At 40.7% G+C, this 23,822-nt stretch overlaps 3 protein-coding genes across 3 annotated transcripts; 1 reads left to right on the forward strand and 2 right to left on the reverse strand.

Moving 5' to 3' along the window:
* Window positions 1-1,909: 1,909 nt before the first annotated feature.
* Window positions 1,910-10,790, reverse strand: brcc3 (BRCA1/BRCA2-containing complex, subunit 3). Its single transcript, XM_072662707.1, has 8 exons — window positions 10,549-10,790; window positions 10,299-10,419; window positions 9,017-9,103; window positions 8,497-8,585; window positions 8,173-8,228; window positions 4,809-4,940; window positions 3,512-3,555; window positions 1,910-3,342 (listed from the first exon to the last, which is right to left on the reverse strand). The coding sequence occupies exons 1-8, from the start codon at window positions 10,651-10,653 to the stop codon at window positions 3,194-3,196; spliced, it is 783 nt and encodes a 260-aa protein (XP_072518808.1). The 5' UTR covers window positions 10,654-10,790; the 3' UTR covers window positions 1,910-3,193.
* A 195-nt stretch (window positions 10,791-10,985) lies between these two features.
* cmc4 (C-x(9)-C motif containing 4 homolog (S. cerevisiae)) lies at window positions 10,986-12,825 on the forward strand. The gene is made up of 2 exons (XM_072662709.1): window positions 10,986-11,214; window positions 12,581-12,825. Exons 1-2 carry the CDS (start codon window positions 11,157-11,159, stop codon window positions 12,715-12,717), a joined length of 195 nt encoding a protein of 64 aa, XP_072518810.1. The 5' UTR covers window positions 10,986-11,156; the 3' UTR covers window positions 12,718-12,825.
* A 1,167-nt stretch (window positions 12,826-13,992) lies between these two features.
* fundc2 (fun14 domain containing 2) lies at window positions 13,993-17,875 on the reverse strand. The gene is made up of 5 exons (XM_072662708.1): window positions 17,782-17,875; window positions 16,105-16,246; window positions 15,935-16,010; window positions 14,881-15,009; window positions 13,993-14,639 (listed from the first exon to the last, which is right to left on the reverse strand). The coding sequence occupies exons 1-5, from the start codon at window positions 17,801-17,803 to the stop codon at window positions 14,562-14,564; spliced, it is 447 nt and encodes a 148-aa protein (XP_072518809.1). The 5' UTR covers window positions 17,804-17,875; the 3' UTR covers window positions 13,993-14,561.
* Window positions 17,876-23,822: the final 5,947 nt, after the last annotated feature.

Consider the following 23,822-nt stretch of genomic DNA (forward strand, 5'->3'; position numbering starts at 1 on the left):
GGTTTCCTGCTTTAACACACTTCAACTCAGGGAGGGCTGGTAAATTAGCTGATTAGCTGGATCAGGTGAGTTGGGAGCCAGGTGAACACTACAATGTGCAAGACAGGGAGTCCTCCAGGAGCAGGGTTGGGAACCACTGCTTTACAACAAGGTAGAAATGACCAGGACTTCCTGCCTAATATTCATTTCCAGCCAAAACTCTATTCAAATGTACCTACACTTTTAAAAATAAAGGTGCTACAGATGGTTCTGAGTGATACCATAGAATAACCACTTTTAGATACATAAAGAACCTTGTTTGAGGTGTGAGTGTGAATGGAAAGGTTCTTTTTCAATGTAATGGTCACATCTCTGTTACAAAAATGGTTCTTCTGTGGCAAATGTGACATCAAGTCATAAATAAATGATGAGAATGTGAGCGAAATGTGAAGTTCCATGCAGGTAAACAGTCATAAAAAATGGAATTTGGCATAGGTATACATACAGTTGGGCCTACAAGTATACATAACCCTTGCAACTGCTTCGTGTAGCCAGCTAAAGACTTCAACCACTAGTTGTATGATATTCTCATCCCATCTTTCACATAAAGCATATTTTACATCTACCCACACGTTTTCAATGATGTTCAAGTCAAGGAACTATGAGGACCATTCCAAAGCTTCAGCTGGAGTTTCATCAAGCAGATAACGATGGATGTCGAGGTTGTGTTGTAAAAGCCTCTTTTCAGTTTCCTGTCTGGAAATGGACTGTCCAGAATTTCTGATATTTAGTGGAATCCATCCAAGGGTTGTCATGAGGTTTGAGGAGTCTGAGAATTTCTTTTACTATGCACTTGTCATCAGCGGACAGTTCTCAATGCTTGACATGCCTAAGCAGTCATTTAAGGCTGTTTTTAAGACCTTTTCTCGTGACAACATGCCACTAATATTCAGAAGGAACATTGGTAATTACTGGCTAAAGATTTGAGTCCCTGCTAATTAGGTACGCAAATAAGTAAGGAACATGCGGAAGGATGGAAGGAAGCTTTTTCATACTTGGTTTTGGATAGAAAGGTAAAACTGGCATCACTCATTCCTAGTTCCAGTTGTGTAAAGAGCCGTAAGCGGCTTCCTGTGAAAAAACCACTGCTTGATTTTACACTGGAGAAGACTGCCCTTCTGGAACAGCAGGTTCATCAAAAGCAGGTCCTCTGTCTAACCATAACCACTTAAATATAGAATGCTGTTTCATTTAAAGACATTCAACAATAACTCATCTTTAAGAGCTCATCTATCGGCCCTTACAGATTCAGTAGTATGAAGTGGCACTGCTATCTAATCGTTGCCCCTTTTGCTCTTTAAAAGTCTCAGTGGAAGCCTGTGCTACCCTTCACCCTCCCAGCACTGGTAGCATCACATGACAGGAGGTGCTAGCTGCTAGTGGGTGGGAATTGGCAATAGCTGCGTTCCAAAGCCTAGGCTGCAGCCAAAGTAGGGCAGGTCCTCGGCAGGACTGTCCTGTGAAAACTTCCTCTAAGCAGACTATTGGTCACACAGAGGGAACAGTCTAACCAGGCTGCGTGGTGGCGTCAATGGACAGGTTCTGCCTCTTGCCACTGCTTCACTTCTTCATGGAAATTAATTATTAATTATTAAAAACTAACATTTTTAAACCAATTCTGCTCTGGAGGCTTTGATTCCTGCGTTGTACATGCACAGAGAACTGTTGGGTACCGGGTGCCGGGAAGGATACATCAGTTACATTCTCTGCACGTAGGCTACATACAACGAAGGGTCCTTCACTATGGGGCAGCCTTCTATGACACACTGGCTGACATGTATTGACTAAATTGAGGAGATAACTGGAAAACATACCCATGTATGTTGTAGTAGCACTGTTCTCTGAGCTTGTGTAGGCTCAAAGCACACTATTTAATTCACCATTTTATTTGACATTTGGATGTGATGTTTTTTGTACATTCATTTACGAACTAAAAAAGAAAAGCACCAGCAAAAACAGTAAAACAGTAAATCCTGCCCTTAGATTGTGTTCATGAAACCAACTAGCATTTCCCAAACCGTGGTTTTAAAAAGAACCCCTCTGCATTTGTCACATCAGTCAGTTCTGTCACCTTTACCATCGTCCAGTGAGAGCATTTTAAATATTTTGAGGTTTTTATGGCTTTCAAAATCGTAGTCCAGAGTCGAAACTCAGTTACTGCGGGGCAACACTCAACAGGGACTGAGGATTTACTTTTTTAAAGACCTGCATCTTAAACCACATGCCACTAAGCTGAATAATATGTAAAAAAAAACATACACTATTATCAGCCGTGCATCCATTAGTGTGCCATGTATAGTATCATACCATGTGGTTTCAGACACAGTCCAACATTTTGAATGCTAAACTCAGCAGTGCAGTGCTACCTACCAGGACTGGAGTCTGAAACATGTGTGTTCTACTTTACCGGTGGTGGTTCTGGAGAATGTTGCCTTGAATGCTTTCTGGGTTTTTTTTTTCCTTCACCAACAAATGATCACATGATCACAACTCATCAGAGGATGTGTTTGTTTTTTCCCCAAAAGCATCTTAGCAGAAAGACGATTCTTAACCAGTCAACAGAGCTTTACATGGGACACCAAGATGCTTTTGAGAAGCTAGGCCCGGCTCAATTAACTGATCAACTGATCCAGAAGCCTTTCCTGGGTGCTTTAGAGCAGGAGACTGCTAACATATTCTAAGCAGGGGCTTCCCCCAACCAGAGAACAAGTTAATAGGTAGCTCCTGTTGTTGCACTAATGAACTACTACACATTTTGAGTGGTTAATCTGGCAACCCACCCTAACATCTGAAGGTGGGAATAAGGTCACTAATGTAACACAAGAGCACAGCCAAATGTGCTAATGACTACTGTAAGGGCGCAGCATCGAAATAAAGTAAAACTACAGGTGCAGTCAATGATGAGGAAGTGAATAGTCAGGGGTTATAGATCAGAACCCTTGCCACCGAGATTTGGAAAAAAAAATAAAAATAAATCTGTCCCACCATAGCGGTCTTTCTCTCCTCAATCCTTTTCTTTCTTTCCCACAACCAGTGATTACTGATCTGAGAATGGCAATATAGCATAAAGGCCACTGTTCTCAGTGCAACAGCAGAAACAAAAATAAGCACAGAACACTGAAGCTAAAAAGTACATTCATCCCTTTCATCTTCTTCATAATGAGGACAGCTCCTGCATCAGTCTCTCCTTCTCTTTCTGTAGATCCACAATGCTCTGTTTGTTCTGCTCAAGACGGTCCTCCAGCCACTGTAGCAGCGGGCCACTCACAGCCGACATCTGGCTGCACAGGTTTTTGGTGAACACTGAGGAATTCAATAAGAGAAGAACGAGAGACCATAAACACACCAAAATCACATCACGAAAAGCTTCTAGAATGTTTTATTTTACATTTATGTCATATTTGGTCTTTTATTGGCTGCTATTTTATATAGAGAGAAATTATGCAGAAATGACTTCAGTGTGAAAGTATACCTGATCCATTGTGTATCTTTGTGATGGGATCCAAATGGGTTAAACTACAGATGAAAGAAACAAAAAAAACAAAAAAGTTTAAATCAGTTAAATGTGATAAATAGGAAAAACATCAAACAATTATAGGTAATACCACCAGCCTAGGACAGCCTACTGAGATTCTCAGAGCACTCAGAGTAATCATAACCGATTGCTTCAGTGATTCATAAAAACCCAATTTGGTTCTGCCAATTAACCCACACGTTTGTAGCTCCCTCTAGTACTAGGAATGCTAGGAGGAGCTTAGGACTTAACGCAGCTCTCCTCCATACATGTGAAGCGCAGCCACCACCTCTGTTTAAACTGCTGGGCAACCAGACACATGATGAGGAAAGCGTTGGGTCCCCAGCTCCAACATACTAGCTAACAGATGCCTGCGCTGGCCAACATCGCTTCAAGAGTGATTAGGGGAGAGAGCACAGCCAATTGTGCTCCCTCTGACTCCAACCGCTGATGGCAAATAGGCATGTCTAGGGATTTGAACTCACTAGTGACAGTTAAAAGTAATAGAAATTTCTCATTTTCAAAAAAGTTGTTGATATATCATGAGCTGTATGAAGAGATTAGGTTTGATTCCTGACACTTTTCTGAAACCTCACAGCCCTAAGACTGGCAGCACATCTGACTAGCCAAACCAGGGACGTATTCCACAATTTATTTGAATTATATGAGTATATGAGAATTATATGAGAGACATAGGAGAGAGATTTTTAGTTTTCATTTTAGTGAAAGTATTTGTGTTGCTGTCACATTTGTATTAGTGCCTTTTATTTTGACATGTTCGGTTTTGTGAGACTGTCCAATGACTTGAGTGCAAATAAAGCATGTATGTGTAAAATGGATGTAACCGAGGTGGTGGGCAGTAGAAAAATTACAATAAATGGTGTAAACTGGGTGTTGCAGAGCAGGGAAACATCTGATACTATAGGACCAGAATTGAGCATCACTGCTCTAGGCCAGGGGGAAATGACTAGCATCGTTCTTCAGAACAGCTAGCCCAGTGTTTTTCTCCAACCCAGGAGATGTCTCATACATCTTCACAGAATGACTCACTGGATAGGTTGCCAACCCATTACAAAGTGGTCCTAATTGAAAAGGGTCCTAAGTGCATTAGAATGGTCATCATTACTAACTTACATAAAGCTTTGAGAATTCAACCCCTGGACTGACTGATCTGCTAAATATGTACATGATTTCAAGTTCTGTTTATTTTTTACAATTAGATTAGCAAACAGAGAGAACATAAGACAAAGTCCACCTGTGAATCCTTCTGTATGTATCCTGTTCCTCTTGACAGAGGATTCTCGGGAGTTCCACCGCAGACTCCAGGCACACTTTTCCGATGGCCTCATGTGGAACCACGTGGATTGGAATCTCTATTCTCTCATACCTTAGTATAACAGGAGACAGAATTACTTCATTTCATTACATCGACATCATAGTTTCATACAGTACCAGTCAAAAGTTAAGTTACGGCTGACTGTATGTTTTAGGTAGGACCTAGAGCAGGTCACTGATCTTATCTGCCAAAGGGCCAGAGCGCCTGCACGGCTGCACTGCATTTCCTACGACTAATCAACTGATTGAAGGCAAGGCAAGTTTATTTTACACTGAAAATGATTGAATGTGCTTTCATTTAACGGGACAACATCTAGATCTGGATCTCAGCTGGATGTCCATATACATATGTCTCACTTGGATTGAAAAGCTGCTACATTTTGGGAACGTCTGAGATTCTGAAACAGTCAGTCAGTCCCAAGTATGTAGCAAAAAAAGCTACATGCTGCTTCACCACATTCAGTTTGGACTCTAGGGTCTTTCAACTGAGCTGTGCCCATATGAACCGAGTGTCCTTTTCGAGTTACAATCTTTAAACAGATCAGTGATGTATTCCAGGCCTTAACCATGAAATGCTTTATAGACTAGACCAGAGTAATACAACCAGAGAAATGTACACAGTTCCACATCCTGGTAAAAAACTCCTACAGCAGCATTTCAAATGAGCTGGAGCCATTTAATGCTCATTTTGGAAAGTCCGGTGATGAAATCGCAAAACATCAAAACGTTTGATTCAGGACTTACTGGCTAAGCGAGGAGAACGAAGATCACAGTCCAGAAGTTACTAATGTGATGCATAATAATGGTGAAGCATATTCTCACTGTCACACAAAAAACTCATATCTCCATTTTTGCTGTTTGCGTGTGTCCCAATTTCATTATGACTTGACCAATAGAAATGCTCCAAAATGACTTCTATTGAAAAAAGGAGGTTTTCTGTAAACACCTGTAAAATAGGCCAAAAGTGATAGATGGCAGCTAGCTACTAAACTACAATTATTTCACATTCCCCATGTTTTGGTTTACCTTCCAAAAACACTGCACCTGAAAGTAGAGCAAAACCAACTGAATCAGACTTCCTTCCGTTTGAACTGAAATGGTAAGTTTATATGTGGTACTGTTCCCTGATCTAAAGGCTAGTGCTGACATGCATGTCTTTATTTCCAAAGTTCAAAAGTTGTAATATTCAATTTTATGTCTATTATTATTTTTTATTATTATTACTTGACTTTTTTTATTATTATACTTCCCTTTGGGTCAAAATACAAAGTCTGCTGCATGCCAGCTCACCAAACTAAATCCAAACAGCTGCATTTATGGCATTTGGCTGACGCTCTTATCCAGAGTGATGTCCAAGGTAACTGGTATTACAGAGGTGTGCCAATGTAATGTTAGGAGTCTTGCCCAAGGACTCTTATTGGTGTGGCACAGCATAGTCACCAAGACAAGAAATCAAGCTTTGTCCAAGGTGGTGGTCAGGAGTCCTTGGCTGTAGTAGAGAACAGTGTGAGTAGCTGGAGTGTTAGCTTGCCTGTGGCATGGATCTGGCAATATTACAGATGGCATACTGTTATCAGGCCGATGTCAGTACAAAAAGCTGGATTGGATCTCGATAGAACTAAATGAATTAATTTGCTCCCATACTGTAACAAATCTAGTCTGCATCAGCACGCACTCACACTATTCGAGGTGATGTGGTTAGCTGTGTATTTGTTCCTGTGAGGCAGTGGAGTGTTGGAGTAGTTTGAGCATGATGGTCTAGTTTTAGATGCTTATATTAAGCCAAGTGTTAATTAAAACGGCTCATTTTACAGCTTATTCATTTCTGAAGGGCATATATACTATATTTGTAGTGTATTTGCTAAATATACTTAATGTTTTTAGTGGGTTTATCTACTAAAAACTGATTTTCCACCATTCTCTTTACCCTATTTCTGTCACAGTCCCTTTAAGACGGACGTATGCAAGTGTGCCTTATTCATAAAGCAGTGAAGAAGACTGAAATTTCAATTTTAGGGAGAATGGGAGCGAGCTAAACTGCTGTAAGCTGAAAAGGCAGTAGGCCATGGTAATAATTTGGTATTCTTGATTTTTAAAGCTTAGTTTCCATAGATGATCTATGTCCACTGGCTGATATAATAGTTACATGCTTCCTCTAAGTTTGAAAAGAGCAAAGTCAGCATGACATATATGATATATGCCTTTTAAAAACATTAGTTTTGCACCAATATCAGTCAATACTCAACATTGCACTATATATGTCATGTTATGGTATTTTCTGCCACTAGATGTTGCACTAGAGCACCAGTCTCCCTCCTCCATTCTGTGAAAGGGCTGCTAAACTCAGACAACACAACAGAGCCGTACGATAAGGAGGCACATATTTCGCTAGCCTTTTCAGCCCGTATTCACTAAGTCTGTGCGGTCATCTCTGGGTGAGAGAATGCAGACATTTCTCTGGAACTGCTGCTTCTCCCCATGTCCTGTCTGTGTACTCGGTTTAAGCTGCTGTTACTATTAGCAGGTCCTTTATAATCGTTTGCAAATAATGGAACTGCAATTCTCCTGTGAGGAAAAGGTTAGGAAAATATCTAAAATTAGCATCAGGTGCACCATATCAGCCGCAGACCATTAGAATATCATTAGAGCAGATTTTGGAGGAGCCTGTCTTATTTAAACCTAGATATTTAGTGGGATCACCATGACCAGACCCAATAAACTTTCTGAGGTCTTCAGAAAATAGACTGTAGATGCAGAGGAGTCTGGGAACTGCCAACATGGCCAAATCAGGCCGTCCTAGCAAGTTTAGCTCAAGAGCAGACCACAAGACCCAAGTCTCCAACAGTCCTAAAATGTCATCAGAGGACCTACAGGCAGCTCCTGCCACAGCTGATGTCAGAAGTACAGCATTTACCATCAAAATGCTACCAAACAAGTCCTGGGTGTTGTCTAGGTGCTTTATCTGGTCCAGTCTTCTTCTGATAATAGATGCTGTAGTAATATCCTGTCATCCCTAAGCAGTGTATCATATTGCAACTCATAATTCAGAGGTTGCAGGAACATTGTGGAGGACACTTTAAACAGGACATTAGGGACTGGGTTTGGAACATTATTTAACAGCAGCAGCTTTAGAGGTGTAGAATTCTACAAAAAAAGCCAGTACTGTTTGTAATTATTCTACAATTTTGTGGGGGGAAATATTTAAAACTCTTGTTTTAAATTGTAGTGCTTGTACTCAACCTTTTGACTGGTACTTTATGTTCAGCAGTATGTTCAGTACTTACTCCGATCCTTTCTGGGCTTGCACTGACTGAAAGCACGTGTACAGAACTCTACCCGTCTGTAAGAAGCAAAAAAAAAGTGAATTTTATTATTAACATCAGCCAAAATGCAAAACATTTACAGCAGTTCTAGGAACATTAAGGCATATATTGACTAGACTATACATTAAGCAAAAGCCTGAAAAGGGTTCTTTAATAATAACCATTTTTCACCAACCCGAAAAACCAACCATAGAACCAACCATAGAACTGTTTAAGCATGCAAATAGTTCTTCCCCAAATAAGCCCTTTTTAACAGTGTATACCAAACTCACACGTTTCACTCACCTTAGTGTTTTTATCTTCAATGAAGCATGAGAAGATCAGGCCAACAAAACCCTGATCCATCATCTGGTACATGGCTTGGGTCCTCACATCTGTACGGAATGACCAATACGACAAGACCAATTAGTTTAGCTCATGTGTGGGGAAAGTAACATTGCAAACAACAAAAGATTTGGATGGGGCTGCAGGTCACTGTATAGTAGACCACCAGTGTTCTTTGAGAAACTTTTTTTTGGGGGGGGTGGAGTTCTTCAATTTGAAACTGTGGAGGAACCTCTTGTGGTGCTTAGAGGAACCGTCAAAGCACCTTAACAGGGTTCCACCACAGTTTCAAATTGAAGGACCTCCAAAAGATCCTCAAGGAACAGTAGACCGCAATAGTGTGCAGTAGACCAAATGGAGAAGACTCTAAACAGGAAGACCTTTCTATGGATTCTATCAGTGAACTAAACAGAGAATGCTTGCTTTAGCCATGTGTGCAACCCTAGTTTAGAGCACATAAACTTATGAGATGCAGACTAACCAACATGCGATGGCCACACAGTGATGTGGGGGTGAGAGTGATACCATCCCACCACCCTCACAGGACGTCCAGTCATTTCAGCCAACCTGTGCTTCACGTTAAGAAAGAAAGACCAGGGTTCTGCACAAATATGGTAAGAATCTGCATCAACTTGAGGTTAATTTGTATTTTAATACTACATACTCTCTACAGGCTACTGTATGTCCCAAAGATGATGCAGGCACTCCTCCAAAAGGGCAAATTTAGGTATTAATTAAAAGGTGCCCTGGCTGCTGAAAGGCCTTCAACTGCACAAACACGAGTTGGGCCAATGTAGTGTTAGTAGTCTTGCCCAAGGACTCTTATTGGTGTAGCACAGCATAGTCACCCAGACCGGGAATCGAACCACAGTCTCTCATGTGGTGTGCTAGTTCACTGGCAGGTAGTGGTGTTATCTGTTGCACCACACAGACACCTTGATGTTTTTTAAACTTCAACAAAGCAAGAAAAGATATAACTAACAAAATCCCTGTTCCAGCATCCGGCGCTTTGGCTTGAATCCTCAAATCTGTACAGAATGACAAACACAACAAGGTCTTGTCTAGGTAGCTCAGATGGTGCATGAATTAACGTAATAACGCTATAACCATGAAAGGCTTGGATAGATAAAAGCCTGAAATACTCGGAAGACCTTTTTATGAATACTGATCAATCTAATTGTTAGATTGGGTCTTTCCCACAGGTCAGAAACAAAACCTGGGGGTGACCCTCATTTGTTCAGATTACCATCAAAAAATGGACATATTTGTTTGCCAGTTGTTATATGTTTAGGCTTTGGTCAGCACCAAAAATGGAGAAGATCAGGGTCAGTTGCTATCTACCTTAAATTATATCATTAGTATAATGACCCATCTACTGAATTTAGCTATTAAAATTAAAAAAAAAAAAAAAACAATCAAGCCAATGATGACATTACAGGGTTGAGGTGGCAACACCACCTGACCTTACTAATGGTCCAGCAGCAACGCTCCAACATCTGTGGCTGATTAAGCCTGGTCTTGGGTTAAACTGCAGTACCACCATTGAAAATGCTTTCAGGCCAGACTTTGGGTTAATCTGCGTCTGGGAGACAGGCTGCAAGTGTGGAGCTTTACCAGAGGACTAGAGGCAGGTATGTGGCACAGGGGGAACATGACAGGGAAGAAACACTAGAGGAGCAGGTGTCTACAAACTTTTGCACATGCGGTGTACGTTCAGCAGGACGTAAAAGAACATGTCACATTAACTGTGAAATGAAAGGATATCTCTGCTTCAGTCGAGGCTGCAGACAGCTGCTCTGGAGAAATCTCCACACGGTCCTTCCTCTTGTCTGATCTCCGGAGTATAATGACTGAGTGGATGTGGACAATGCGGTTTGTGTCGACCTGAAGAGAGCCACAGTCAGTTTCAGTAGAGAACGGGAGTATGGATAAGACATCCCACCACCTAGCCACCAAAAAAAGCTCGATCACAGAACCCCATTCACATAGTCACAAGGAGCAAAATACGCCTACCTCTCCAATACACAGCCCCATGACCTCCTCCTTCTCTGTGCTCAGAGCATGATTCATACACACCAGAAAAGCGTCCGACTCTAAATGCACCGCACTTACCGCCATTATATGAGGATTAATTCGGCAAATAAAAAAAATGGCTCTGGTTTTGTTTTTGAAAGATGATTATCTGTGTATCGCAACGATAACGATAGTTCCGCATTAGCTGTGTATGAGTGTGTTACATCAAATCGTTCCGATGAACACCACCAAAAAATCACCGATCCTCAATATAATGCTCTGCTCGATTAGAAGAAGGTGAAACAGCAGTACCTGTTTTAATAGCGTGTGGTGTTAATAATATGCTGTTAATTTTTTTTTATCAAATTATACAAAGGACATTCATTTTTGGGGGGTCGGAAGAAAATACGACGCGCACTGGGCCAGGTGACGTCAGGTTGTTTACGTTTGCTGCAGCATGCTGCTGTCCAGCAGGAGCTCAGCAGAAGTTTGTTCATCGTGGACTAAACTCCGTTTCAGCGCTGAATTAGATAAATTAATGAATTAAAATATATGACAAACGTGAGCTTAAGCCAACTGCGAGGTTAGATTTCGTGTTGCTTGAGAGGATGTCACAGAAGGATCCTTGTCAGAAGCAGGCTTGTGCCATACAGAAATGCCTACAAGGTAAAGCTGCTTTCACGTAGAGATAGCTAGCAAGCTCGCTCACCATCACAATACATGCCAGCACTAGCTATGTCACTGTATTATTTTTGTGGACATCTGACGAGTTAGACTGGACAATATGCAGTCAATCAAAAATTATAGCTAGCTAAGTATAAAAGAAAGAGACTCGGGCTAATGCGGGGTGATGCTGCGTTCACGAGCTAGTTGGACGGTTCTAGTGCACAAATTACGAGCACATGAAAAATGTCGGCTAATGTAACGTTATTAATTTGAGGAATAGTCGGATTGTTCTGGATACAACGATAAATAGCATTGTTCACAGATTAGTGATTCTAATATTGTGCACAAACATTACCAGCGGCTGCACTGTTATTACAGGACTATGTAGTTAGCTAGTTAGCTACCATGCAGCACTGATTCTGTCGTCTTCTCGGCCATGTTCGCTAAAACGCTGAAGGTCACCTCAACTCGGAATCTCTGGTATCAAAATGATCTTCTAATTTCGTACTAGAAATTACAGCTTAAGGGGGTGTCTATGTACAACCTCCTCATCGTGAACTCGTATGTAGCGAAATTCCGATTGCTTGTGAACGCAGCATGACATTCTAACCCTTCTTGTAGATGAGCAGGTCTGAGTACTCCATTGTAATGAAGAGGAGAGGGCTGATTTTTGCCTCTGGACTCCACCACAGTGGATGTGGAATAAAGCTGCCAAGATGTGGTTGAAGTGTAACGTTTTAGCTTTAATTTTAAGGGTTTATCAAAAATATATGACATATTATTTGAGCCTCTTTTTTTTTTTTTTTTTTTTTTTACATAGTCCCTCCATTGTCCCACAGGTTCAAATTGGACAACTGAGCAATGAGCAGGACCCCTCATGATAATGCTTGTGGACGAAGCCTTTATTAGACTGAAATAAGCTGATCACATCAGAGAGGGAGTCACTGTGGCCACGTCCACTGAGTGTGAATAGAAAAAGGTGGGGGAAAAAACAAGCCCACTGTAGTTACGGATTTAGCGGCATGCTAAGTTCATGTAAAGGGAAAGCAAGCAAACCTGGATAAGCCAGTCTACTAAATAAGCCGAAAGCAGATGTGCTCTCAGATAAAAGGCTTTATCCTCTGAACGAGTGTGATTTAAGCCTCAGTTAGCTGGACGTTCCTGTCTACACATCGTTAATATAAAGTTGTGTACCAACTTTTCAAACCTGCACTGTTCAGATTAGTATGATCTACACCCTACAGTACTAATGTGTACTGCTCAATTGGGACGCAGCCGTTGTCACATTCTCCAGTCACATCATTGATTTGATCAACGCCCGCAGACAGCACTGATCTAACAACGACTGCCTTGCATTTTTTAACAGCCAACAAATACGTTGAGAGTCGATGTGAGGACGTGATCCGGGCCATGCGAAAGTGCTGCGAAGCCCACCGTGGGGTCAACTCGGTGTGCTGCTCTGGATTTGTGAAGGAGTTCAAAGCGACTGAGGAGAAGACATGAGCCCTGTCTGATGGACTAACTGCTCTGAAGAATGGAAGATCATGAGACTGTGGATATGATCCTAAAATTGTGCTGCTGTACGGATTAAAGGAAGATCGAGCTAAACGAGGATATCCCTCTCCTGGTTCTCTGTAATGTCGTAAAAATGTTCAGCGTTTGTCAAAAACGGATGTTTAGCAACTGATTTGAATGTGTGTAAAAGTGTCTAGCTGTCCTTTGTTGGGATTAACCCCAAAAAAGCGAGTCAGTGAGTTCAGGGTAAGTCCTGAACAGCAGTGTTGGATCTCCACTATAGGAGTTGTGTGGCAGCGGTGAAGAACATGTGGGCAGCAGATCATTTCGATCATTTTAAGAAAACATTATGGAACGTTGGTGTGAGACGAGGCCAGAGGAGAACCCAATTCTTTACTTAAACCTCAACCACCACTTCACGTTTCACCAACATCCCAACAAATCTCAAATATTGTTTAATGTTTGTTAATGCCAACATGCAGTCACCTACTCTCATTTTTACTTCAACATTTACACCCGTTTGTCACATTGTAACTGCTAAGGTGGGGGAAAAAGTTCAAATTTTAAGAAACAGTGTGGAAAGAGCATGAACATGAGAATTTACAAACATTAGAACCATGAACAGGTACATGACAGCACCCCCTAAAGCAAACCTAGAGTATCATACATGGTGTACTCTAGGCTGTCTAGGATCACCCAATCGGATTCTGTAAATGAAGGCTGGATCTATTGGCTGGCAATTCCATAGATGTTTTCCACAATTTCAGCTTAAGTTGTAAAGAAAGGTGTTCAGAGTGGTTTGATATGGAAGGCTGCAGAATTGGGCACTGCAGTGGTGAGGTGAGGGGAACCAAATATCTGAAGCAAAGTGCTGATTGTTAATTAGCCATTATTGGCTTAAAGTCTGTGTGTACATTCATGGACTAGTACATGCTAAGGCAAAAATACTAACATCCCTAGGTTACCATCACCCCCACTGTACAGAAACAAGGCTCAGCACATTCCTATTCAGTGCACCACTTCATATCTAACCATTCTGAATGACTAGGGCCATGTTTACATTGAATTATGTAAAAATGTGGGATTCCCCTTCAGGTTTTTTTTTTTTTTATCATCACATTAGACATGACATTAGTTGGCATGGCTCTCTGCGGACAGCGCCTTGGAACAACAAAGGCTTGGAACTAGAAGAACTAACCCAGCCAGTTTAAACCTAATAGTGGAGCGGCAAACCCGTAAGACAGCTGACAACACACTAGCTGATTTCCTTCAAAGTTTGACCTTTATTTTTTAAGAAAATACAACTTTGGGTTAAATCCTATTTAGTAGCCCCTCCCTCCTTAAAACTAACGAGTTCCATAATGTGCTGAACTTTGGCATGAGGGGAAAGCCTTGAACATTCCTCAACTTGAACACGTTTGTCAGTTTTCACATACTGAGAATTTAAAGGGTGCCGTACATATACTGTACACATCTTCAGCCATACATACTCATCTGAGTATGTATCGAATATGCACACCACAAAATATATGCCAAAATGGGTCAAAGAAATTGGTACAAAATCAAAGGGAAAGTCAACCAAAGTGTGAAAACAATGTACATGTCCAAAGAAAGAAAACAAAAGTACAAATATTTCAAGCAGAACTGGCTGTGTTTGCTAAGAAAGACATGATAAAATAGCTACAGTATATAAATAAGTCTTTAATGTAAGGAGTACTTGTTTGGAGCTGCGGTAGCGGCCATTTAAATGCCAGAAGCTGTTCTACATGGTAAGCTGACAATCTTTTTATTGTACGTTGAGAACACACATAAAAGAAGAGAGGAGAGGCTTCTTATGATGCCAGGCCGAGCAGAAATCCCCCAGCGAAGCCCCCTGTGAGGACGATGTTCTTCTTCACAAATGTCTGCACCTTTTTACAAAAAAAAACAAAACAGAAGATAAACACATGAGAAATTCCGTTGTTGGAAGTGTTCGAACCTTGCGACTGTAAGACAGACAGTACAACAGAGGAAGTAGATGTCGTGTAGACAAGCGGGAGCATTTGTAGCTTATTTAGAGCGCTACCTGCATCTATGCTTCACTGCTTGAGAATTATATACTACGATATTTATCCACTAACAGAATCCTTCTAGCATGACCAACCGTCATACCTCGTCCACTTTTGTCCTCACTTCTTTAGGTGGCTTCTCAGTGTTTAGCTTTAGCTGCTTCTTGGCCTTGTTTACATCCCGTTCAACCCTCTTCCAGTCCACTTTAATGTACCCTGTGTGGTTGGCAATCTGAAAGGACAAAAGAAAAAACAATGTAGATTTATACAAATACTAAGATCATCGTCAGCAGTATCGTTGCCATGAACGATACTGTGATCTAAATTCAGTTGCGAAGCTCTACAGATTCTTGCCCTACAGCAAGGGTGGAGAATTCTGGTCCTGGCACAGCTTTGTGATTTTCCTGTTTAAGAACACCTTATTCAACTCACCCATTGGGCCTCAGTTCCCCACCCCTGCCCTACAGCAGGCATTTTCGCCTGATTACCATATGATTACCAACTGGATTGCTTCTAACTACACTGAATGGTTTAGACAAATAATTCGATATTCCTAAGACACTGACACACAAAACACTGTTAACATCAAGTGGAAACTGAAGTATTGCCAAACTGGAGCATTGGCACCTATTTTCTAGACAACCCAGTCCAAGTATTGTACTGGAGAGTAGGGCTGCAACTGCCACTGCACAGGTTTTCCATTCTGCAATAGACATTGCAATATTAAAAATCACCAGAAGTCGGTGATCCAACGTCATTATATTAATCGTGTACCATGGATTAGAGTAAATTGAATAATATTGGGCAGATATAATTTGACAGCTGTATAAGACTGCGATGTGACTAGTTCCCACATTGCGATGACGATGCTCAAGCGATATATCGTGCAGCCCCACAGAAGAGCACCTCATTTACTGGTCTTATTTATTTCATTAGCATTAACCCAGCATAATTTTCCTAGACCTATAATCCACATTAAAATCTTTTCCAGAAGTGTTCAGCCTAATAAAGGTGAAGTAACTAAAAAAAATAATTAGAAAGCATTTAAAAGAGAATGAAAGAAGTTAATAAAACGATTGTGATATGATTCATATATTGGCCAGCTATCTAGCAATTTAATATGAGCAAGGTTCGAGTAAGAGCTCATTTAGGATTACCTGAAGCAAGAAGAAGCCACCACCTACTGCTGATGCTGCCAGCTTCCCAACTTTCTGAAACAGGTACCCTGCACACCTGAAGGATGAACCACACACACGTGGCGTGTTAGAGGTTTACAGATTGCTGTAAAGGTTAATTATTCAGTTTCCATTTCAATTGTATTACTCACCAGCCAGTCACTCCACCGATCGCGAGCTGGGTTGCTACCGAGTACTTCTCGGCAGCTGGCCCAGAATTGTTGCCAAACACTTTATTCCACCATCTCTGTTTCGTGACATGTTCTGCCAAGTCCATCACAAAGTCCTCACCATCTGTAAGAGCAGAAGAAAAAAAGCCAAATAAGTGTAGCGTCAATCCGGTTAACGTTTAGCTTCAATTCAGTCCACAATAGCTGCTAGCATAATAGCTGCGTTTACTAGATAACTTATTAAAACGGGCACCCATGCTCTGCATCGCCCCATAGCCACCATTTCCATGGCAGAACTGCTTCCCTAAACAACACCGATAAACTTAATGGACTCGAAGCTCAGAGAAGTACAGCGAGCCAAGGTTACACAATCAAGCGCCACCCTCCCCTCATGTTATGAATGAAAACACTGCTGACTATGAAGAATTTTTTTTGAAGACCACTTTCAGACCCTCTTCCCCTTCACCACATATTAGAACAACACAAAGCAGGCCCCTATAGGCGTGAGGGCCAACTTCATCCCTCAGAAGTGACCTTGACTACTGCAGCCCTTGGACAAAGGCCATCACTTCTACTCATACACACACACACACCCGAAATAGCACTGGCACAGCAGCCAAAAGAATGTCGGGATCAGTTTCCAGCAGACGGATTTGTAATTAAAACCGTCACAGGGGCTCAAATCAGTGTGGGCAGCCATGGCTTCACTGATCACTGGCCCAAATCAAAGGGTGCAATGGGTGTGCCTTCAGTCCTGCTAACTCTGTGCCCCCAGAAACCACATTTCACACACCATCAACCCTGCATGACCGCTGAAAGCAGCTCTCGCAGTGTCTATTCCTCTTGACATGCAAATGGAAGAACAAGTGTCTATCTAAGGCTGTGGCCTAATCTACTAATACAGTACATATGCTCCCAGAGCTGATGCAAATGAAGTTCAAAAGGACAGCTGCTTCCATACAAGACCATTATATGAACATGCAAGTTCCAAAGACCCAAAAAGCAGATTTTGCAGAAACTGAAGTCAGGCCTCAAACCTCAAATCAAGAAAAGACTGAGTTGTTGTTGGTGTTGTTGTTGTTATTGATGCTGTTTCGATGGTATTGCATCAGTGGCAGCTACTTTAATTCGAGCTGGGCCTCGAATATGAGTCTTTTCGCATTTAAGGCATCTTTAAACTCAACTCCTCATTAATAAAAGCAGGGTGGCTGGTCGTGTTATCGAGCATCCTTCAATTTCGCTGCAGTCCATCACCCAGACTAGCTCACTAGCTGTGATCAGCCTTTTAAGCGACACCCACATTCCCTTTTCAAGCTGCAAAGCTAGCTAGATCGCAGCCAGACTTCACGTCGCCCTCTCTTTAAAACTAGACTTCAGTATATAGTTTAATAGTCTGCTGCCTCCACCGATAAACGATAAACCTCCAGCTAATTAGCTGGCAGCTAACTGGCTAATTAGCTAGCCTGCTCGCTATCATCACTAACGAGCCTTTCAGTCCACTCTGAAGGACAAGGCTGAGCCCCACCTGAAACACTTCTCACACTTCGTCTAATTCACGAACCAGCTTCGTTTAAAGTACGAGCAAAGACTAGCATCTAGGACAGCTCTCAGAAATACCGACGCTTCTGCAACAGGTAGCACTGCCTGAGAAACCCTTACCGTTCTTCTTCTTCTCAGCCATTTTTATTTGTGTTTCCCAGTCGGACGGTAATCCTGAGCACAGCCTCAGAACCACGTGCCACACACAGCGCTGTTGTTGCCTACGCGTGACGTCACGCTCTTATCATAGCTTACCTCACTCAAAATAAAAGTCTCAATATTAGAGTTTTAATAATTAAATAGATTTTAGGGTGTTTGTGTGTTTTTTCTGACATCAGCGCTCTTATCGTAGCTTACTTCACTCAAAATAAAAGTCTCGATATTAGAGTTTTAATAATTAAATAGATTTTAGTTTGTGTTTTTTCTGACATCAGCGCTCTTATCGTAGCTTACTTCACTCAAAATAAAAGTCTCGATATTAGAGTTTTAATAATTAAATAGATTTTAGGGTGTTTGTGTGTTTTTTCTGACATCAGCGCTCTTATCGTAGCTTACTTCACTCAAAATAAAAGTCTCGATATTAAAGTTTTAATAATTAAATAGATTTTGGGGTGTTTGTGTGTTTTTTCTGATACCAGCACTCTTATCGTAGCTTACCTCACTCAAAATAAAAGTCTCAATATTAGAGTTTTAATAATTAAATAGATTTTAGTTTGTGTTTTTTTCTGACATCAGCGCTCTTATCGTAGCTTACTTCACTCAAAATAAAAGTCTCGATATTAGAGTTTTAATAATTAAATAGATTTTAGGGTGTTTGTGTGTTTTTTCTGACATCAGCGCTCTTATCGTAGCTTACTTCACTCAAAATAAAAGTCTCGATATTAAAGTTTTAATAATTAAATAGATTTTGGGGTGTTTGTGTGTTTTTTCTGATATCAGCGCTCTTATCATAGCTTACCTTACTCAGATTAAGATTTGTGTGGGTTTTTTTTGGGGGGGGGGGGGGGGTGAAGCTCATTAGCTAGCTGTCACCCCTATTGGCACTGCTGGTGAATTAGAAAGGGATGGAGATTCTTACACCACATTGACACCACGCCTGTGCTGTAATTATTATTGATAAATTAATTATGGCATGAGAATCACAATGTAATGCAGTAAACTCATCCTACATGTATTGTGTGTAATATCAGCAGTTTCATTTTTATCATGTATGTTCAATAAGTAAACTTTCCTGTAAAGCAATAAAGCTAATATGGTCGTCTGTAACAGACTGCAGCAGACATGCTAGCATCAGTAATAGGAATAGGACAAGATCATCTATTTATTGCAGACTATATATTATATACTTGAATATATTCCTCTAAGTCTTTGTTTAGACCTGGCAGGCAGCTTGAATCGGATTTGTAGCAGAAATCCAACAGTTTTTCCCCCCAGACAGACTCCAGCAACATTTGAACAGTAAAGGCCGGAAGTTTACACACACTCATCATGGACATGGACGTTATGGTATTATAAATATTGGGCTTTGAGTAATTTGTATGAAGGGTTCTATGTTCTGGAGCAGAATGAGTGTACAACATACATCTTTAATAGAAATACAGAAGACTCTGCTGCACAAATGGTTTTTTTTTTTTTTTTTTTTTGGGGGGGGGGGGGTCAAAATTATAAAATGATACAGCCTACATACAATTAGGCTAGATGTCCCTTAGCAAGTTGCACCTGGACCAGATACTTGGTAGTTATCAACAAGAGCTCAATCAAGTGTGTTTTTCGGTTTTGGCCAGACCTGACTTTTGGGCACAGTCCACAGAGTTTCACTAGGGTTAAGGTCAGGACTTTGGGAAGGTCATTTCAGAATCAATTAGCCTGCTTTATCTGTTCCACCACCACCACCACCACCACCTTTGATTTGTGCTTGGGGAACACTCAGTAGAAATCATCTAGCTAATGGTTGGAGGTTGTGCTGAAGAAATCTAAGGTAGTCCTCCATTACTCCACTGACAGCAAAACAACCCCAGAGCCTGCTGTTGTTCCTGGGGTTGAGTGCCTCAGCCATACACCTCCAGACTACAGCTCTGATAATTGTGGCCAAACCACTTATTTTTTTGTCTCCCTGACTGTAAACCTTTGCTTCTGAAGGCTTCAGAAGGTCATGTGGTCCACTGCAACCTGGCATTGCAGCAGCTTCCAGTTGATGGCATGCCTGCAACTTTTGGTGGTTCTTGGGTTTAAACTGATGTTCCTGGAATCTGCAGTCGTTTAGAAACAGCTCCAAGAGACTTCCCTGACTTTGAGAACTGTATGATCATCTTTCTCAGATCTGCTGAAGTCTTTCAGGAGTGAAGTTCCAGAGTTGGTTTAGGGAGTGAAATGGTGGAAATTGCAAAACAAAAAAACAAACTGATTATTAACTTGCAAACTTTCAGACTGTGCTTCAGAAATGTAACTTCTTTTATCAAACAGATTTTACACTTTAACTCCTTTAATAAGGAACTATTATTATATTTGTTTGCATTTTATATGAAGCCGCATTATCTTTAGGAGAGAGAGAAATGGAAATTACAAAATAAAAGCATTTACTTTCTGAAAAAATTTATTAACATTTTTAGATTGTACCTGAGAAATCTAGATGCCCCATTCCTACAAAGGTTTACAATTTAGAAGGACAGAAATGGAAATTGCAAAATAAAAGCACCCTTTTTAATAATTCATTTTTATGACTCGGTTCTGTGCTTTAAAAAAAAAACTGATATGCACTAAAAAAAAAGAAAAAAAAGAAAAAGAATAGAAAAAAGATTAGACTTGTAGTCACTCACACATTAACACCTTTAGATGAAATAAATAGCGATTGCAAAATAAAAGCCTATATGTTTTAATGTTAAATAAAAAGCAGACAGAATTTTTTATATACTTTTTTTGGTTAAAATGAGGAAATATGGGTTTGAATAAGATGTTTTCACATTATTATGATTCGGTTCTGTGCTAAAAAAAAAAAAAAAAACTAGATATGCACTAAAAAAGAAACTCCTTGGACTTTCCCCATGGTACTGTGTTGGTATTGGTCAAGCCGATGAGTGCTGTCACACAAACGCTAATCAGGTTGGCACAGAGAAGCTACCAGCTGTAGTCAATCATGATCACCAACATGAACTTAGAAGGAGATCTGGTAACTTTCAGCACCACTCTATTAATCAGCTAAGTGGGTGTATGTATATTTGTGGCCTGTACGTATTCAAAATTCTAAGTTCCGCAGAAAAGTCTTGTTGTTATTCATTCATCCCCCCAAAAACAAAGTTCAAGGAAATCACTGACAGCCTCATACTGCCATGACATCCATGTCCACTCCTGACGAGTTTATGTAAACTGTCAACCACAGCTGTATGTGGTTTCAAATCTGACTCAAATCGGATTTCTGATCATGCGACTCGCTGTGTGTTCGGCTTCATGTTTTCGCTTCTCGACGTCAGAATGTGCGTCACGAAAGCCGGTGATGTGAGTTCACAGATCACAGCCGAAACACAGAGAGCTAAAGCTTTTATAGGGACACGTGTATGTAAAATATTTAAGTTGCCTGCCTCCACATTTTACACGAAGAACCCGTTAACCAGTTCGCTCAGTGACCTGCTGACCAGGCTGGCCTACACTGATGTCTTGTTCGTCTGCAGTTAAACAGAAGACAGGGAAACACAGCGTGATCGTTCTCTGTTATGTGTGGTCGTTAAGTAAAGACACACGTCATCACCTGAGCTCAGACGGCATAGACAGTTGTGTCTGGTTACTGTGGCAACCAAATATGACTATGGTTGGGTCTATCACATGGTCTGCTGGCTGTTGGTGGGGTGGGGTGGGGTGGGGTGGGGTCAGGAGGGATTGGGGCTCTCCTTAACACCTTCAGTAGTTACGTTCCAGAGTGTGTTTAGTCAGTGAAATGGTGGAAATTGCTAAATAAAAGCATACACTCTCAGACTGTACTTTAAAAAAAAAACAAAAAAAACAGCAACATCTTTTAACAAACAGAACCAATTTTTACACTTTAACTCCTTTATTAAAATTTTTTTATTATTTTTGTTTGCATTTTATATGCATCCTTTAGGAGAGAGAGAAATGGAAATTACAAAATAAAAGCATATACTTTCTTAAAAATGTTTTGTTTTGTTTTGTTTTAAAAAGGAATTTAAAAAGTAATGCCCCAATTCCTACATAGGTTTACAATTTTAGAAGGAAATAAATGAAAATTGCAAAATAAAAGTGCACATTTTAATAATTCATTTTTGTGATTTGGTTCTGTGCTTAAAAAAACTGATTTGCAAAAAAAAATGAATAAACTCCAAGTACATTTCAACACCTTATTTTGCTTATGCAAAATAAAAACTTGCATGTTTTAGTGTTAAATAAAAGGCAGATGACAGAAAATATATATTTTTTAATGACATTTATTTGGTTAAAATGAGAATATGGGTTTTACATAAAGACAAAGACAAGAAAAAAAAAAGTAAAGGTTGAATGAGATGTCTTCACTGACCCAGTAATCAGATGTAGCTGTATTTTATAGCACACAGATCCTACACTGAGTACCGGGTAAGCGAAACACACCAGAACCGCCCGAGAGAATCTTCTTGCATCATCGCCGTTTAGAAGAGTCTTCACTTTCTCAGTTTGCTCACATTTTCACATTTTTCTCCGTCCAAATCACAAACCTTACCAAATGACATGCCCTAATGAAACAGGTTTCCTTTCTAAGGCCTACTTTAACGCTGCTTTGCATGTTTAATCTAAAGCCTGTTCTTGCAAGTATGTTGGAGAACAATAGAAAGGAAATCGACACATTAAAAAAGTAAAGGTAGTGTGCCAGCCCTATGTTCCTCAGTGGTCGGTGCCATTCTTGAGCATTCTTGGTTTGAAAGAGCACTGATAAAAGTGAAACTGCTTGAGTTTGTTAGGGGGAATACCACAACCTTATTATGCATGCGCTTCGGAAGGTTATTTCCCATAAATGTCCACACTTTGTCGAACTGACCTGAACCTCTCAAAAAGGTGCTTTTAGTCTTTAGTCATTTGAAATGAACCAAAAATAAAAAAATATTACAAAGTGCTAATGAGTAAAAAGAAGCCTGTTTCTTGTAAGAGCTTCCTGGAAATAACACAAGACACATAATTTCTTCTAAAGTAAGTTAGTAAGTAAGTGAGTAAGTAAGTAAGTGTTCATAGGAGAAAAAAAAAATCCCCAAAAACCTCTATACCACCACTGCAATGGCTCGTTTTGACTGGTGATCCCAGCAGACATAACAGCACCTGCATTTGCAGACAGTACAAAACAGCATGTAAAGCTGATGTTCAGTCAAGCCATTAGATGTTACACAACGATAGCAGACCAAGATTAGATCCTACAGAAGTTCATCAGATGACTTACTGCAATACTTACTGCTTGCCTTCAGGCCTCCCTGGCTGCTGCTCCAGCTAGTAGTTTCAGCTCCACCACAATGCTGCATTTCTGAGTCCACCAGCCAGCCCATTCATGCACAAAGCAGCCTGTTGCCTTCGGAACAACCTTACCCACCGTTTACCATACCTATTTCCACTGAACTCCTCGCTCTGCGTTTCACGCAAACTGCCTATTGCTCCACATCCTTCCTCCCGCTTTACTCGGCCCTGAATTCTTAGAAACCGACGGAAAAAAAAGCAACTTCCTCGGTCGCAGTAGAAAAAGCCTGCGTGCTGCCTCTACAGCAGAACTCTCATGCTCCCATGTGTGTCTCACTCAAGAGTGTGCGGGGACAAAGCTGCAGGCCACGGTTATATTACTGTGCCTTTTATGAAATTCCCCCGGGTCTCTCCCCTCACCTGTCTGGGAATTATGTATGTTAGTCACCTTGCTTAGGGACAGTCCCTTCAAGCCATCACCAGGCCAGTTTAGCACGCAGCTTAGCTCAGTTGTTCTGCCTAATATAGCATCTTGTTGCAATGTTACATGATTAAAGCTTCAGGTAAAGCTGAGGCTTTACCTTATGTAAACAGGGTGTAACAGGGTGGTACATTGTGCTGTTAGATGTTTCTCTAACAGTCTTTAAGCTTTGAGAAATTAGAAATAAACTGAAATATCAAATTTTCTTTCGCTTTCCATAGGTGTTGTATTTCCGTTGTGTGTGTTGGGTTGTTTTTTT

The sequence above is a fragment of the Salminus brasiliensis genome, chromosome 18, assembly GCF_030463535.1.
Source record: "Salminus brasiliensis chromosome 18, fSalBra1.hap2, whole genome shotgun sequence".
Classification (NCBI taxonomy): Eukaryota; Metazoa; Chordata; class Actinopteri; order Characiformes; family Bryconidae; genus Salminus; species Salminus brasiliensis.